The 17896-nt window shown below is 48.0% G+C and overlaps 1 protein-coding gene across 2 annotated transcripts in view; it reads left to right on the plus strand.

Annotated features, from left to right (window-relative positions):
• Window positions 1-17896, plus strand: part of ABCC1 (ATP binding cassette subfamily C member 1) — a 130115-nt gene that overhangs the window by 26310 nt on the left and 85909 nt on the right. For both annotated transcript variants that reach the window (XM_035722135.1, XM_035722136.1), the window contains exons 2-3: window positions 10476-10652; window positions 13338-13463. In XM_035722135.1, the coding sequence (XP_035578028.1) occupies window positions 10476-10652; window positions 13338-13463 (303 nt within the window). The remainder of the gene's footprint in view (window positions 1-10475; window positions 10653-13337; window positions 13464-17896) is intronic.

Here is a 17896-nt window from a genome sequence, read left to right on the forward strand (position 1 = left end):
TTGCAAATCCCCTAGAGTCGCAAGCACCTGGCTGAGAGGTGGTGCAGCCTGGGAGGTTAGGGCTCACTGTCAGACTCTGTGGGTTCAAAGCCTGGCTCTGCCTCCTCCCGGCTCTGTGACCCTCAGCAAGTTCCATAACCTCTCTGGGCCTCATAGTCCCCTGGTCCGAAAAGGGAGAGTTCTAAGAATCCTGATTTTGTAGGGGTTTGAATGGACTCGTGCTTGGAAAACACTTAGCACCGTGCCGGACATTTCAACTTTTGGGCGTCCAGTAAATATGTGCTTTCTCTTTGTTCCCAGCTCAGCATTTAGAAATGTCTACCCTTAAATTCCTGCTGTCACTGTTTGTTTATTCAAAGCGCGAATTCCTTTTGTTATTATTAGTTTAGGGGTAATACATGCAGAGTGAAAAATCCAAACAGTGCTAAAGATACTAAAACAAAATGAATAGTGTCTTAGCAGCTCCAGCTCTGCCCTCCCCGGGGATAGTCCCGGTTAGCTTTTTGCTTTTTTTTTTAATCTTTCTAAGAAAATTTCCCTGCCTGTAGAAGTATCTGTATACCCTTTTATACTAATTTTAAATGGGAACAGTAGTAGATGCATGTGATTTAAAAAAAAGGCAAACAGAACAACTGTCTAGGTATGCAGAGGCATCTACACTTGGATTCAAATTCCCAGCTACCCATGCTGCTTTCAGGTTATGTGACTTGGCCTCAGTTTCTGTTATCTGTAAAATGGATTTCATTCTAGGGCCTGCCTCCCAGAGTTGTTAGTGAGGATTAAATGAGATGTAAGGCATGTAAAGTACTTAGCTTGGTCCTGGCACAGGCCACTAAGAACCTTCATAAGCCCTCGGTCTTTTGGTTTCTGTTGATGGAGGAAGGTGCCATGTAATTGCTTACCTGCAGGTCTTTGCTCGACTGTTATTCTGGCCCAGAGCTCTTTTCTGTAATAACACCCAGACCCCACCATTATTCTCTGCCCGCCCCTCCCCCGCCCCTGTGCTCTTCTTTAGGGCATTTGCTGCCATTGCACATGCATATAGCTGTTAATTTATCTATTTCATATTTGCCTGTTTTAATAGAATGATCCTCTGAGAGTAGAAACTTGACCTCCAAATGTTATTGGAACACAGTAGCCTCCTGATACAGAATTGTCCACTGAGTGGTAGAAAGCTACCTATCATGAGTTACTGAGGTGATCATATTGTGGAAAGGGCCTTCAGGCCCCAGTGGGATGCCAAGTTCAAAGGAGGTCCTTGTAACTAAATAGGTCAGAGCAACCCTCACTCCCAGATGCAAGTGACCCAGAGCCCTGGTCCAGATTTGTCATCGCGTACCCGGCTGTTGTTGGCCGTTTGCTTGCCTTCCCCTCTGGAGCTACCCCTCCTGTCCCGAGGTCAGCCCGTGGGGCCCTGGGCGGGGCTGTTTCCCTCTAGAAGCTGTGTGGGCCAGGTCAGAGCGGCAGGCTGTGTGGGGAAGCCCCATGGGGCCCCCGCTGAGGAGATACCCCAGCACACGGTGCTTCAGTGACCGGCCAATGGAGTTGAGAGGGCCAGTCAGCCTCAGGACCACTCCGTGTGGGGCTTGGCAGCCCTGGGGTGGCTTCTGGACCTGACCCAGCAGAGGGCAGCGATGGAGAGCCGTTGAACGGAGCTGAGGAGGGGGTGCCCCTGGCCTGGTCCCCAGAACCCGTGAATATGGGATGTTGCACAGCAGAGGGGAATGAAGACGGTAGATGGAAATATTAGGCTACCACTCATAGTTGACCTTGAGATGGGAGGTGTGTCCTGGCTTATCTGGGTGGGCCTCCACATCATGGGGGTCTTTGTCAGTGGAAGAGGGAGACGCAAGAGCACAAATGAGGAGAGGTGGCAGCCTGACCAGCACTCGGTCTGATGCTCTCGGCTTTGAAGATGGCAGAAGGCGCCGTGATCCGAGGAATGTGGACGGCTTCTGGAAGCTGGAAGAGGCAAGGAAATGGGTCCTCCCTTAGAGTCTCCTGACAGAACGCAGCCCTGCCCACACCTTGATTGTAGCCCACCGAGACCCCTCTCAGATTCCTGACCCCTACCACTGTAGGATTCCACAAGTGAGTTACTTTAAGTCACCAAGTTGATGGTGATCTGTAACTGCAGTCATAGGCAGTGAGTAGAGGGAATGGGTTCTGAACTTGGTGATGATTGGAGGACTCACATTTTTTTCTTGGCCCAGATTTTTCATGGACACAGGCCCAGCTCCAGAAGGCCCAGCTCCTAGTCAGGCTTCCTATGTTTGAGTCCCAGCCTTGTCACGTACAAGCTGGGTGACCTGTGGCAGCTTACTTGTCTTCTCTATTTCCGTTTCTTCATTAACAAAGGAGCATCAAAGTAAAACCTCCCTTCTAGGTAATCGTGGAGGTTAAATGAATTAATTCACTTGAAATGCATAGAAATAGTGCTGGCACATAATTAGTGCTCAGTTAATGCTAGGTGGTATTATTATCAGTAACAATATAAGATCACCATCTTGAGAGTATTAATGGTATAAACTTCATTTATTTTTATTACTGACATAAGAATTAAGATTACTGACAATAGTCCTTTATTGAGTGTGCGGGACCCTGTGTGTATGTAATTTTATTTAATCTTTGGAATGGCTCTAGGAGATAGGTGTTCTCAAATTTAGAGATGAGGTTCAGAGAGGTTAAGTAACTCGTCTAAGGTCACAGAGCAAATAGAGAAGAAAACTGGGTCTAGGAGACAAGGGGATAGGTAGTCTTTTTGGGAAGATGGGGTGGGGTGATGAGAAGAATAGAAAAAGGGGAGAACAGAAGGAAAGAGGTAGGCTCTAAAAAAGTCAGCTGAAGAGGTTGTATATAATAGTAATAATCAACATTTATGTGGGTTTTTATGGTCTCCTGGGGAGGAGATGGTAGTAGCCCCATTTTGCTGGTGGGCTATTTGAACCTCAGAGAAGATCAGTGATTTACCCAGAAGTATGCTACTGGTAATGGTATAAACCCTATTCATGCATGTCGAATTCTGAATCATAATTATGTAAAAGTTGACTCAGTGGATCAGAATTTGTATCATTGGGCACCTGGGTGGCTCAGATGGTTAAGCATCTGCCTTCGGCTCAGGTCATGATCCCAGGGTCCTGGGATCGAGTCCCGCATCAGGCTCCCTGCTCCTTGGGAGCCTGCTTCTCCCTCTGCCTCTCTCTCTCTCTGTCTCTCATGAATAAATAAATAAATAGTTAAAAAAAAAAGAATTTGTATCATTAGGATGCTTTGTATTGTGAGAGCAAATTCATTTTAAACTTGTGTAAACAGTTAAGTGAATTTATTGGAGAGGTCCACTGGGAAGGAGGACTGCAGGTTAAGTTTGATCCAGCAGCACCTCCCTCCCCCCCCCCCCCCGTTGGTACCAAGTACCAGTTTCTTTCATCTCCACCTTTTATAATGTCCACTTCGTTCTCAACTCTCCACAGAGGTGACACTCCATCCTTTCCCTCCCAACTTTTGGTGCTTCCCTTGTAAATAGCTGAGACCCCTGTAGACCCCACATCCTCACCCTGCATCACTGGGGCAAGAGAGTAGTGTCCTTGCTGTGATTGGGTTGATTTGGGTCAAGATAGTCTTAGTTCCTGGTACCTTGGTTTCCTCATCTGTGAAATGGGCATAGCAGCACTGCCTCTCCTTGTGAGGACTGAGGGACATGCCTGGTATGTCGGTGCTCAGAGTGTGCTGGTTGTCATTATTCTGCCCTGAGGGAGAGGGATGTGAGATGACAGCACTCAGTAGAAATGTTATGAACTCCCAGAGCTCGTGGGCCAAGCAGCCTTGGACTTGTGCCCCCCTCCATCCTCAAGCATCAGGGCTGAGGGTAGGGAGGGGGGACACATAAAAGGGTGGCGAAGCTGTCGAGGTGTCCTGTGAAGAGAAGCCTGGGTTGGGGGAGCCAGCGATGCACTTTCTGTGTCGAGATTTTCTCGGGCCAGGTTTTCCATGGTGTGCTGCCTGGATCAGCGCTGGTGACTGTTTTCTGGACTCCTCCCAGGGTTGAATTTTTTTTTTTTTTTTTTAAGATTTTATTTATTTATTTGAGAGAGAGAGAATGAGAGCCCGAGAGGGAAGAGGGTCAGAGGGAGAAGCAGATTCCCTGCTGAGCAGGGAGCCTGATGTGGGACTTGATCCCGGGCCGGGACTCCAGGATCATGACCTGAGCCGAAGGCAGTCGCTTAACCAACTGAGCCACCCGGGCGCCCCCAGGGTTGAATTTTGTCACCAGTATTGGGCCGATGGGAGAGAGCCTGGTTTCTGAAGCTCACGGATCCAGAGCTGCTGGAAGGAAGAGCAGGGTAGCTGTCTGCCCTGGGGTCGCAAGCGGCAAGTAGCCAGCAGACTCTCCATGAATCATTGCCCTTCCTTAAGGCTTCCAGTGGCCCTCTGCATTTGCTGTTTCCTGCCCAGACCCCAAACAGTGGGGGTCACACTGCTGGTCTCCAGGGGTGGCCGAGGGGATCTCCCTGCACAGAAGATCCTTTAGGGTCCCAGCCAGTGAGGGACACACTGGAGGCCCAGATGCTATTGTCTTCACTCTGGTGACAGTGGTCAGGGCCGCCATCGGCTGGCTGAGGCAGGGTGAGGGCAGGTGGCACACTGGCTGCCTCCTGCAGCCATGAAATTTCACGTTCACAAGCGGATTTCCCCTTTCCACATGCCCCCCTCCTCCTCCCTCTGCTCCTCCCTCTGTTCCTCCCTCCTGCCTCTCCCTCTGGGCCAGGGCCTGTGGCTTAGAGCAGGAAGCTGCCTTCTGAGGGCCTGGCTCCTGCCTTCGCTGAGCTGAGCGTTTCCTCGGCCTCTCCTTGGCCAGGAGTCGCGTGTCCTTAGATGCTCTCTGGTTTCCTCTTGCTTACTTCCTAATTCGCGCCTTTGCCTGTCCTCTAAGCCTCCCGAGTCTGGGCCACGCTGGTGGCAGTGGTGGGGATCACGGTGAATTCTTGGCATCGTCAGCTAAAGTCACCCCTTGTCTCTAGAGCGTGCCGGTCCTGTGCGATGCATCTCTCACACACTGTGCCGTTTGCTACTGGCCACAGCCCCTCCAGGCCCTTGGTTTTCCTGACCACTTTACTGGGGAGGAGACTGAGCTCGGAGAAGTGAAGTGACCTGCACAGGTTTACATGAGGTTAGGGCCGGAATTTCAGTCCACCTCTACCTGACCAGGAAGCCCAGGGTCATAGCCAGGTTCTACCTGGATGGATTGTTACTTTTTTTTTTTAAAGATTTTATTTAATTATTTGATAGCGCACGGGTGGGGGTAGGAGCAGATTCCCCACTGAGCATGGAGCCCAACGTGGGGCTTGACCCCGGGGCCCTGGGATTTTGACCTGAGCTGAAGGCAGATGCTTAACGATTGAGCCACCCACGTGCCCTGGATTGTTATTTTTTTAAAAGCAAAGTAGGAAGTAATGTTAGGGAGGGGAAGCGAGGCAAGGGGAGGCATGGCATGAGCCAGTTACTCAATGACTTTTGGGTACGTTCCAGGTGAAGAGGCTCGGAGTCAAGAGTAAGTACACGTGGTCCTAGCATTGAGGTCCTTGCATGGTCCTTGTAGGACAGAGGTAGTGACAAGTAAGAAAACCATCACAAAGATTGGGGGGTGGGCCTGATGATTTGGAGAGTGGGGAGGACAGCTTCCTAAAGGAGATACCCAAGTTGGATGTATAGGAGTTTGTTATAGTGGAAAGACATTGCAGGGAGAGCATCTAGGAAGAGGTATCCCAAAGAACCATTCATTTGACCGGCAGCTAGGGAGTGCCTTGAAAGCAGGGACCACGGCCCTCCCGAATCTCCAGTACCTTGAACAATGCCTAACACATGCATGGTAAATGCCTTGTTGAGTGAATGCCTGAGTTGACACACTGGGGAAGAGGATGGGAGAAACTGTAGGAGAAACAGACGGAGCTCAGACATGGAAGACCTCATGAAGCACAGCAAGGATCAGCTTTTGAAGGTGATAGGGAGCCATCTGAGGTTGCTACCCAGAGGAGAGAGGGCAATCCGATCTGTCCCATTTCTTAACACAAATATTTAAGTCTGTGAATTTTCCTCTGAGTGGGAAAATTTTCCTGCTTTTAAACACATGTGGAAAGATCTTCCATTTTCCTCATTATAACGGGAAAAGAAATTTAAACTACAGTGAGATGTTTTCCACTACCAGGTCTGCAGAGATAAAAAAGCTTGTAATACATGGTGTTTGGGAAGGAGTCACCCTTGTTCCTTGTAAGGTAGAGTGTAAACTGATACCCCCTTGGAGGGCAATGTCTAAATTTTAGATGCATGCACCTTTTGTCCCCGCAGGTTTGTTTCTAGAAAGTGATCTTACAAATATGCTTGTGTGTGTGTGCAATGAAGCACTTACCAGATTATCAGTTCACTGCTGTATTATTTGTCCGTTAGAGCAACCCAGTGCCCTTGTCGGCAGGAGGCTGGTCAAATATAGTCGGGTCCGCCATACAGCGGAATAGCAAGTACCCGGAACAAAGAATGAGGAAACCCTTCCTTTGCAGTGCAGGATGACCTTTAAGGCCTGTTATTAAGAGAAAAAAGCTGGGCACCCTGATGGCTCAGTTGATAGAGCACGTGACTCTTGATCTAGGGGTTGTGAGTTTGAGCCCCCGGCTCGGTGTAGAGATTACGTAAGTAAATAAATAAACTAAAAAAGAAAACTTAAGAAAAAAAGCAAGGTACAGAACAGTGTGAGGAGTATGCTTCCTTCCATTTGATAACAGAAAATACACACACACACACACACACACACGCATAAAATATTTTCTGGAAGGACACACAAGAAATCAGTAATGGGTGCTTCTAGAGACAGGACCCTGGGGGGTTAGGGACTGGGATGGGAAGATGGCTTGTCACTTTTGCCTTTATTCAAAAGAAATACAGTTAAGTTCTCAAGAATAAAACATATCTCTGTTACTGAAAAAATCGGTTTCTAATATTAAGTTAAAAAAGCAAGGTACAGAATGGACTATGTATTGTACTTGTTGGGGAAACAAAATTGATAACACTTTATCTGGAAGATATTTGGAAGAATACACAAGATGTTAATAACGGTAGTTTTGCCTTGGTGCGATGGGGGGTTGCAAATTCAGAGAGGGAGTCTTCTTTTTTCATTAAAAGTATGCCATTTTGTGTAGTTTGAAAAGAATGTTAACACATAAAATTTATGACCTATTAAAAGTAGATTAGTAGAAACATGGATGAATGAATGCCTGGTTGGTTGGGTACATGGGTGGGTAGATGTATGGATGGGTTGGTGCATGGGCAGGTGGATGGATGGATGGATGAGTTGGTGCATGGGTGGGTAGATGCACAGATGCATGGATGAATGGGAAGAGAGTGGGTGGATAGATAGATGGGTAGATGATGGATGGGTGGACGCGTGGGTGGGTAGCTATATATCTATGGACGCACGAATGGATGTCCAGATCAGTGAGATAACTTTGGCTGTAGTGGGGGAGGACTGAGCGGGGCCAGGAGGGCTGGAAGCAGGGAATGGTTAGGAGATGATTGTAGTAGTCCAGGCAAGGAATGACTGGGGCAAGGATCAGGTTGTAGAAATGTCTCACACATGAACCAAGCTTCTGGTATACATAACTGCATATATTAAGGCCCAGCATTGTTTTTACTAGAAGGGCAAATTCCTTTGGAATGAGCTTTTTCTGGCAACTGCTCAGAAACGGTTCTGTGTATAATTAACCACCAACAGTTTAATCCCCTTTTCCACCATCACCATAAGAATTACAAGTGATGTGAAACCAGTTAAAATAATCAGTCTTTGATATAAACCACACTTACTCTTATTTATAAGACCGTCTTCCAAATGCCCAAATCCACAGAGGTATGACCTTTGTCCTTTTTTAGGGTTTCTTTGTGTCTAGAAGTTTCCCAGCTAATCCCTTTGTGTGTGTTGACCTTTTAAAGTTTATTTTTCAATGATTTCCTGTTCTTGGTTCTGGAGAAATAACTGTTTATATCACAGAATAATTACACCTCTGAAGAACCAGTTTAGGTACCTGGTTAAGACCTAGAGCTCACTCACTCCCTCTTTTTTAAAGTCAAATCCTTTCTTTCCTAAACATCTTAATAACCATTTGGAAGTCTACACTTCAGGAGTGTTAAATATACTCACATTGTTGTGCATAACTAGGTCTCTTTTTCTGAGAAGCTCAGAGCATGTATTTTGATCAGATTGTCAAATATGTTTTTTAAGTGAAATGATCTTTTTGTTCCCATTACCTTCTTATCTTCAATGGTCTTGAATGTGGTTTGAACGCTTGATACAGAGTCGTAAGATTCCAGGTTCCTTGGAGTTCCTTGGTGGTCTCACTTAACCTGATTCTTGGGAGCCTGTAGGGATCAGACATAGCTGGAGCTTTCTAGAGGACTCACTGACTAGTGATGGGAAAAAAATGCTAGGAGGGAGGTAGGCTGCATGGGCCCTGGGGCCAGCTTGAAGCATGTGGGCCTCGTCCTGAACTGTGTTGCTCCCCAGCCCCTGCTGATGGTTGTGAAGCAGGAATTTGGGCCCAGTGCTATCAGATTTTTTAATTTTCTTTTAAAGATTTTATTTGTTTGTCAGAGAGAGAGGGAGAGAGAGAGAGAGAGAGAGAGAGTGCAAGCATGCGCGCACAAGCAGGGGGAGTGGCAGAGGGAGAAGCAGGCTCCCCGCGGAGTAGGGAGCCCGATGCGGGGCTCGATCCCAGTACCCTGGGATCATGACCTGAGCAGGAGGCAGACAATTCACCGACTGAGCCACCCAGGCGCCCCAAATTTTCTAATTTTCTAAGAAAAGTCAGATCTAAACTTTTATATGAAATTTTCTGATTTTATTTTTTAAATTTTTTATTGTTATGTTAATCACCATACATTACATCATTAGTTTTTGATGTAGTGTTCCATGATTCATTGTTTGTGCCTAACACCCAGTGCTCCACGCAGAATGTGCCCTCTTTAATACCCATCACCAGGCTAACCCATCCCCCACCCTCCTCCCCTCTAGAACCCTCAGTTTGTTTTTCAGAGTCCATCGTCTCTCATGGTTCGTCTCCCCCTCCGACTTAACTCCCCTTCATTCTTCCCCTCCTGCTATCTTCTTTTTCTTTTTTCTTAACATATGTTGAATTATTTGTTTCAGAAGTACAGATCTGTGATTCAACAGTCTTGCACAATTCACAGCGCTCACCATAGCACATACCCTCCCCAGTGTCTATCACCCAGCCACCCCATCCCTCCCACCCCCCACCACTCCAGCAACACTCAGTTTGTTTCCTGAGATTAAGAATTCCTCCTATCAGTGAGGTCATATGATACATGTCTTTCTTTGATTGACTTAAGAAATTTTCTGATTTTAAATGCTGGCAGCGAACCTCAGATTTTTTTTTTTTTTTTAAAAGTGTGCTGAACCAACAGCAATAACAACAAACCAGCTGTGAGCCAAATTGGCCCCGGTGGGGGGGGGGGGGGGCACGTGTGTCAGATCTCTGACGTTATCTGACCCAGTTGTGGTAGAAATAGGAAATTAAAACTGTAAGATAGGGTAATAACTTTTCCAAAGTTGTAGAACTGGTCAGTGGTCATTCACTTCTCCCTTTACAGAAGTCCTAAACGTTGGCTTTAGTTTATTCTTGGACCGATATACCCGATCTATTTATTATGTCTCTGCTTATCTATTTGGCCCGTTTCTAGTGAAACACGTGCGGGTTCTTTAAAAAGCAATTCAAACAAATTTGTTTCTGAGGCTGGGTAACTTAGTGGGTCACCGTAGGGACTTCAGAACCAAATTGTCTGAGTTCGATTTGGGCTCCAGATCTTACCTGCTGTGTGATCCTGGAGCAAATCACCAATCCTCTCTGTGCCTTTGCTTACCCTTCTGAAAAAGGGCTGACGGAGCACTCACAGAATTAAGGGGGATAATGCAGATGAAGCACCTAGAATAGAACCTAGCACAGAGGACTACAATTTGGTCGTTATCCATGATGCTGAGGCTGCTAATGGTGGTGATGGCAGTGACCATGATGGTGGTGGTGGTGCTGATGGTGGTGATGGGGGCAAACAAAAAGACTTTCTGAAGTCCTCAGGTGACAAGATGGTAAAGTAGAATGATGCATAATGACAAAAGAACTCTGAAGTTGACAGGGGAATACCCTTCTGGGTTTCTTCAATGGCAGATGCCATCTTTTGTGCGACGGTGAACTTGCCCCAGATCCCAGGACTTAGCTGTTCTGTGAGACAAGACCTACCTTCATGCCTTATTTTTGTTTCATAGTCTTTCTGGCTCCTGATCTTTCCAGTTTGCACGTTCTACCCGAGAGGGCCTCGGGTGTAGGGTCCTGTCTATTTTCTTAACACGGTTTTGATCGCCACACAGACGCCTGTCCCTCCTTGGTGCGGCCTGTTGACCCTGCATCTCTTTCTGTCCTCAGGCGTGGGACGTCACGTGGAACACCAGCAACCCCGACTTCACCAAGTGCTTTCAGAACACGTTCCTCATGTGGGTGCCTTGTTCTTACCTCTGGGTCTGCTTCCCCTTCTACTTCCTCTATCTCTCACGCCATGACCGGGGCTACATTCAGATGACCTATCTCAACAAAACCAAAACTGTAAGTCACTTGGGATTTCCTCGTGGTGGGGGAGGCGGGGTGTGCCTGCGTTGGGGACCGGTGGTTGGTGAAGACCGACATGTTTCTTCTACCCAACCGAGTTCCTTTTTCTAGAAGGCAGACATGACGTCGTGGTTGAAGGCTGAGGCTCTGGTTTTAGACATGGGTGCAGATGCGGGCTGTGCCTCTTCCTAGCTTTATGACCTTGAACACGTGTTTTGACCTCCCTGAGCCCTGGATTCCCCACCATTACAGTGAGCATGCGAGGCTCAACCTTGAAAGATTATCAGGAGATAATCAGGAGGTCTTCCTACCTGGCCCGAGGGTATCCTTTTTATTCCCCCCCCCCCCCCAAAAAAAAAGTTTTTACCTTGAAACAATTTCAAACTGCGGAAGAGTGGCAAGGAGGATCCCAGGAACTCCCCCCAGCGCTGAATACCTGTTAACTCACAGTCACCAAGTTCTAACATTTTGCCACACTTTTTTATGATTGGCTCTTCCTCTCTCCGTGCACACATATGATTTGTTTTTTCTGAATCATTTGAGAACCAGTAGCATCAGTGTCATCTTTACTTGTTGGTTCTTCCGGCGTGTCTTTTCTCAAAACGGGCATTCTCTTACGTGACGACAGCGCAGTTATTAAATTCAGGCAATTTAACGTGGACACGATACTTTTTTTAAAAATCTGTCCATATTTCAATTTTGTCACTTGCCCCAATCCTGTCTTTTCTGGCACTACTCCCCCAGTCCCATTCAAGATCCAGTCTGGATTCATGCATTGCTTTTATTTTTTATTTTTAAAAAAGCTTATTTGAGAGAGAGTGAGCGAGCGGGAGGGAGATGGAGAGAGAGAATCTGAAGCAGACTTCATGCTGAGTGTGGAGCCCAACGTGGGGCTCCATCTCACCACCCTGAGATCATGACCTGAGCCCAAACCAAGAGTCAGACGCTTCACTGACAGAGCCACGAAAGGTGTCCCTCATGTGGTGCCTTTAGTCCTGCTGTCTCTTGGGAGACTTTAATCTGGAAGAACACCTCACCTTCCTTTGACACTGATGGATTGGAAGAATGGGGACCAGTTGTTTGGAAGGGAGTTGCTCAGCTCGAGCCTGCATGATGTGTCCTCATGATGTGGGTAACGCATGTCCAGTTGGAAAACCACGGAAGAGGTGGTGTCCCTTGGGGGTATTACACCTAGGGTCGTGTGGTGTTCATTGACCCCAGATTGAGGGGGTTCATTTTTTTTTTTTAAAGATTTTATTTATTTATTTGAAAGAGAGAGAATGAGAGAGAGAGAGCACGTGAGAGAGGGGAGGGTCAGAGGGAGAAGCAGACTCCCTGCTGAGCAGGGAGCCCGATGTGGGACTCGATCCCGGGACTCCAGGATCATGACCCGAGCCAAAGGCAGTCGCTTAACCAACTCAGACACCCAGGCGCCCCTGAGGGGGTTCATTTTGATTGCTAGTCAAAGTGTTGCCTGGTATGTCCACCGTACAGGGACCGTGTCTCCCCTTCAAGAATAAGCTTTCTCAAGGAAGACATGAGGAGAGCAGCTATGTGTCACACTCCTCATTCTACTCGCTCTTCTCCACTTAGCAAGTATCTCACTTCATTTTTAAAGCCATGTTTCCCAAGACTTAGTGCCCCAAAACAGGAAAACCTGAGTGTTTTTACTGAAGCTTTGCCTATAGTGACCCCATCCAGACGTGTCTTGTTCATGCCACACCAAATGCTATCCATTTCCCTATCCTCTCCAGATTTAATGTCTTCCTCTCAGACCTTTGGGAGCACTTTGTACTTTTTTGGGGGGAGCAACATCTCCCTTTAAAATGTAAAACAGATTTTACAAAGAAACAAACAAACAAAAAGCCTTGCTCAGAAAGCCTCCAGTAGCTTTTCACCATAGGGAATAAAATCCTCACCCACCGTGGCCCAGCCTGATCTGGTCCCAGGCTCCTCCTCAGCTATCTACCATACTCATCACTCCTTCTACAGCAACCATAAACCTCTCACACATGTTCCCTACCCCAGGGCCTTTGCACTTCCTGTTCCTTGGAACCAAATTGTTCTTTCCCTCAAATGTCCATACTTGGCTCCTTACCTGTATGTCACCTGATTGCAAGGGCCTTCCCTGACCACCCTGTGTTACGTGTTTTCTTTTTCCTCCTGTCACTTATCACTCTCTGGCATTATCTATTTTTCAGTTTGTTCCTTGCCCATTTTTCCCCCACTGGAATGTCTGCTCCATGAAGGCAGGGACTTTTGTCTGTTTCGTTAATTGTTGTATCCGTGGCACTTTGAAAAGAATGTGGCCATTAGCAGGTACCCAGTGAATGTTGTTGAATGAATGCTTACCGTGTGAGGTGCCTCATACAAGTGTCCAGTGTAGCAGATGGAGGTAAGCTGTAGATCGAGCTCTTGAATTTTCCGGGGATAGGAAGACCAGGGACCAAACAGTCATGCCCTGGGTGCATGGTTACAGGCTAGTGTGTGATGGTCCAGAGGGTGGCTCCCCCTACCTAGGCCTTGTCCATGCTCCAGAGGCTATGTGCTGTATCTAAGGACCGCAGCTGATAGTTTAGGGATTGACTGGTCCCTCCTAGGCTGAGCTTTTGGCAGGGGTCTGCTGGGGGAAGTTCCAGTGCCATCCATCTCTTGTAAGACATATATGTCCTTCTCTTCCAGGCCTTGGGATTTTTGCTGTGGATCGTCTGCTGGGCAGACCTCTTCTACTCTTTCTGGGAAAGAAGTTGGGGCAAATTCCTGGCCCCAGTGTTTCTGGTCAGCCCAACCCTCTTGGGCATCACCATGGTAAGTGGGAGCTAGCTGCCAGGCGCCGTGGAGGCCAAAATTAGTGGCCAGAGTGTAGAAATGAGAACATCTCACAATAAAAATCCAAAAATCTGGCTTTTCTTGAAAAATTCAAAGACGGCAGCCCCAGCCTCATAGTCTTCTGGAGCAACAGTCAGCCAGAACTGAGAGATGAGTGCAGCCTTTACAGGGGGCATCACTTGGCCGCAGTTTTTCCTGTGCCCTGTTGCCCTCCTTTGCCACTGAGGCTGATGGTGGGCACCATCTTTGTTGTGCCGACTGTGTTCTGTTCTTGTACTGGCTGGCTCAACCATTTATATTAATTGTCTGGGACCTGACGGCCCCTTGAGCTTTCAGCCTCTGGCTTAAGGGCTGGGATGCCAAGCTGAATAGGAAACTATCCTGCCCCACAGGGGTCCATTATTGTGTGGGAAACACAGCCAGGGTAACAGCTTTCTTACAGCTTAAGTCCTTAATGTGTGCCTGGAATCATTCTTGGTGATTTACATGTCTTGAAATTAGAAATTAGAATTCATCTATTCTCAGAACAACCTTGTGCCCCTTTGGCAGGGGAGGAGACTAAGGCATAGAGGCATCAAATGTCCTCAGGGTCATACAGCTAATACATAGCTGAGCGGGAGGGTGGTCGCTGCAGAGGCCATGGTTTTAGCGCCCGCGTGCCACAGTGATGTGTTCGAATTAAGGGCCTTTCCTGCATATGCACCCCATACCTTGGTCCTCGGAGAAACCTGGAAAGTTCTCAGCGAGCCTAGCCCTTGCATGTTAGAGAATGAGGAGGGACACAGGTTCGGGGCACGATGTTTTGAGCTGGGAGAGCAGTGTGTCCAAGGAAGGGCGAGAGGCTGGGGATGAAGGAGTGGTCATCTGTGAAGTAGGAATGTGGAATGGGGCTTTAGGGGGTGGACAGCAGAGGTGACAGAAATTGGGAAAGGCAAGGCAAGTTGGACCCAGACTACGGAGGGCTGTGGATCTTTTTTTTAAGATTTTATTTGAGAGAGAGAACATAAGCAGAGGGAGTGGGAGAGGGAGAGGGAGAAGCAGGCTCCCTGCTGAGCAAGGACCCCGAAGAGGGACTCGATACCAAGATTCTGGAATCATGACCTGAGCCAAAGGCAACTGCTTAACCGACTCAGCTGTCCAGGCGTCCTGTGGGCCATGAATATTTATTGTACTTGTTAACAGTCCTGATCCCTTTTTTTTTTTTTTTAAGATTTTTTATTTATTTATTTGAGAGAGAGAGAGAATGAGAGACAGAGAGCACGAGAGGGAAGAGGGTCAGAGGGAGAAGCAGACTCCCTGCTGAGCAGGGAGCCCGATGCGGGACTCGATCCTGGGACCCCAGGATCATGACCTGAGCCGAAGGCAGTTGCTTAACCAACTGAGCCACCCAGGCGCCCCAGTCCTGATCCCTTTACATATTAACTCATTTAGGGATTTTTGCTCGTGATTCCTATGTTCATAAATAAGCACGTTGAGACACAGAGAAGTGAAGGAACTGACCCAGGGTCACACAGCCAGTAAGTGGCAGAACTGGCTTCACACCCCAGGGTCTGCTCCACTGTTTGTGGGGTTCTTTGCCAAAACCTGGCTCTCCCTGTGGCCTTTGTTCACCTCTCTGTCCCCATAGCCGGGCACCATGCCTCGCATGTAATAAGCACTCCATAAATGTGTCAAGGGAGTTGGCAAATGAAGAGCTTGACTTTGCTGGCCTGAAATTTGGGCAAGAAGGTGTAAAGGTGGACTGGTTTTGGCTGGAGTGGCTCATGGTTCCTAAATTTTCCCTGTTCCCGGTCTTTTGATTCTTCATTCAGGAGTATGTCTGTGATGCTGGGGACCCAGGTGTGATGAGCTGAGGGTCACCGGGCTTTATGCCATTTGAGGCTCTGGGCTAGCTAAGAGGTGAACTGGCCTGTGAGAGGCTCAGTGTCTCTCTTTCCCTGTGGGCTCCATGACGGAGTGAAGGGTCGGCCCTGCTCTTCATGCTGCAGTGACATTTTCTCTACACCCCCGGGGGCAGGGATATACAGGCACTAGGACTATGGGATGAGAGCAGCCAGCAGATTGCCAGGAATTGGAGATAGGATGGACACAGTTCCTGCCCTCATGGAGCGTATGTCCAGTTGTGCAAACAGGTACTCAACGAATGATTCCCCCAAAAGGCGCAAAGTGTTTGCTCTTGTGCAAAGTGCCACAGGGGTGAAGTTTGGCGAATGTGTTTGGTCTGGGGGCTAGGGAGGAAGGCGTGATGAAGCTGAGGCTAAACGATGAGCATGATGTTAAAAAGTTGAAGAGTCTGGGGGCAGAGGACTGTCCAATTGGAGAGAATAGCATGTACAAAAGTCCTGGGGTCAAAGGGAGAAATGGGGGGGGCGTTGGCCTGTGTGGCTGAAGGAGAGGGAGTAAGGAAGGGAGCGGGGACGGCAAGAAGGGCAAATGCCTGACCCCGTGGGACCTTGAGCTTCAGGGTGAGTGGGTTTGGTTTTGTTTTGTTTTGTTTTACATTCCCAAACGTGGGTTCTAAAATTTTTTCTGTGCCATGGGCCCCTTTCTCCTTTGCCAGTCAAGTCTGAGGATCGTGTTCCTAACATAAATACAAAGGATCGCAAAGGAAACCCAGCATACACACACGTATGAAGATTTTGTGATGACATCCCTGTTTTTACTTGAGGTGTAATTTAGATATGGTGTAAAATTCACTTTTTAAAAAAAAAAAGATAAGTTCATGAGTCGTGATAAACCCACACTGTCATGTAACTACCAGCTCCACAGTTGAGATCCAGAACAGTCCCATCCCCCTAAAAAGTTCCCTCGTGCTGCCCCCGCTTTGTGGTCAGCCCCTCCCTCTACACCCCCATCCCCTGGCAGCCGTGGGTGTGTTTTCTGTCCCTATCACTTTGCCTTTTCCAGAATGTCACATGAATGGCACCATGCTGGCTGGGGCTGTGTGACACTGACTTCTCAGACCTGCAGTTCAGCCGCCTTGTGTGTGTCCAGAGGTGTTTTGTTTGTTTGTTTTTAAGTTGCTCTGTGTGTTTGATGGCATGGTTTCACCACACATTGTTTACCCATTGTTCAGGTGCAGGGCCCTGGGTTTGGAAAACCAACTGTATTTAAACACAGTTAGCAAAAGATTAAAAAAAACAAGGGAAAAATATCTGTGCACTTCAAATCAAGATCTACCGAGTAGGAATGCTTCTTAATTTCCAAGTCGTGATGACCGTACGTGATCATGGGAGACATCTTCACCTATATATTTTCAGATATGATTTCTAATGGTGACAGAGCCCCAGGTACTGCTAATGCTGTGCGGTTTATTACCTTCACTCAATGACCGGTGGTGCTGATTTGAGTGAAAGCGAGGATGTAATTGTTCTCCCATCCAAGTTCGCCGACCTCTGGGTTCTAGCCACAGCCTGTCCTTGGACCCCAGGTTAAAACAGGGAGACGTTTGGAGCAAGGGTGTGGTATGTCTGGCTCTACGTATCGAAAAGCCGACTGTAGCCTCTGAGTGGAGAACAGATTGTATTATTGGGGCAAGAGGGGAAGCTGGGAGGCCAGTGGGGGGCCCATGGGGTCATGCAGTGAGAGGGGAGGGGGCTGGGGCCAGGGGGAGTGGTGGGTAAACTGAGGATCAGTCCTGGTGGCAGAGCCAGTGTGAGCTGCTGATGGATTAAATGTGCAGAGTGAGGGGGATAGGGGGCCCCCCAAGGAGGATGGATGAAGACAGGTGGATATGCTTCTGGGGAGTAAGGGCAGGTACCGTGGGTGACCTTTAGCTCCTCAGAAGTCTGGCTCATGACCGGCTTTGGGGATGGGCCTCGGGAGGCCAGGTCTGCTTGTCCGGGGAGTGACTGTGACCTTTCTCCTTCTTTGTCTTTCTTTCTCCTCCTTCTCGATTATTTTCTCTCCCTGATCGTTAAGTCATGTGCGAAATGGAGTAAGAGCCTCAGGTATCAGGAATAAAAGAAAATTCCGGCCTCCCCCACCCACCGTCCTTCCAATAAAGTTTCCTGCAGATGAGATGTATAAATGTAGGCAGATGACAGAACCTTCATCTCCTTATGAAAGAGACCAGTCTTCACTGTTGCCCAGAGGAGAATAATTAGTCTCTGTCAGGGCTGGGAGTACCTGTAAATGAAGGGTTGGCTCACTGCCTGTTTTTGTAAATAAAGTTTTATTGGCACTCAGCGATGCCCATTCATTCAGGAAAAAGTGTGCCTCTCTCTTGTAAACTGAGCTGCCCTCCGACTCTGCCATCCTGTCCCACATCTATACATAGTCTCCTTAAATTCCCACCCCTTTCACGTTACATGCTATATAGTTAGAGGCTTCGGAGTCTCCGAGGAGGTCAGTGACTTGTCCAGGGTCACCCAGCAAGGGAAGAGCAGGGCTGGTACTGGAGCTGGGTCCTC

Source organism: Zalophus californianus, chromosome 10 (genome assembly GCF_009762305.2).
Source record: "Zalophus californianus isolate mZalCal1 chromosome 10, mZalCal1.pri.v2, whole genome shotgun sequence".
Lineage (NCBI taxonomy): Eukaryota > Metazoa > Chordata > Mammalia > Carnivora > Otariidae > Zalophus > Zalophus californianus.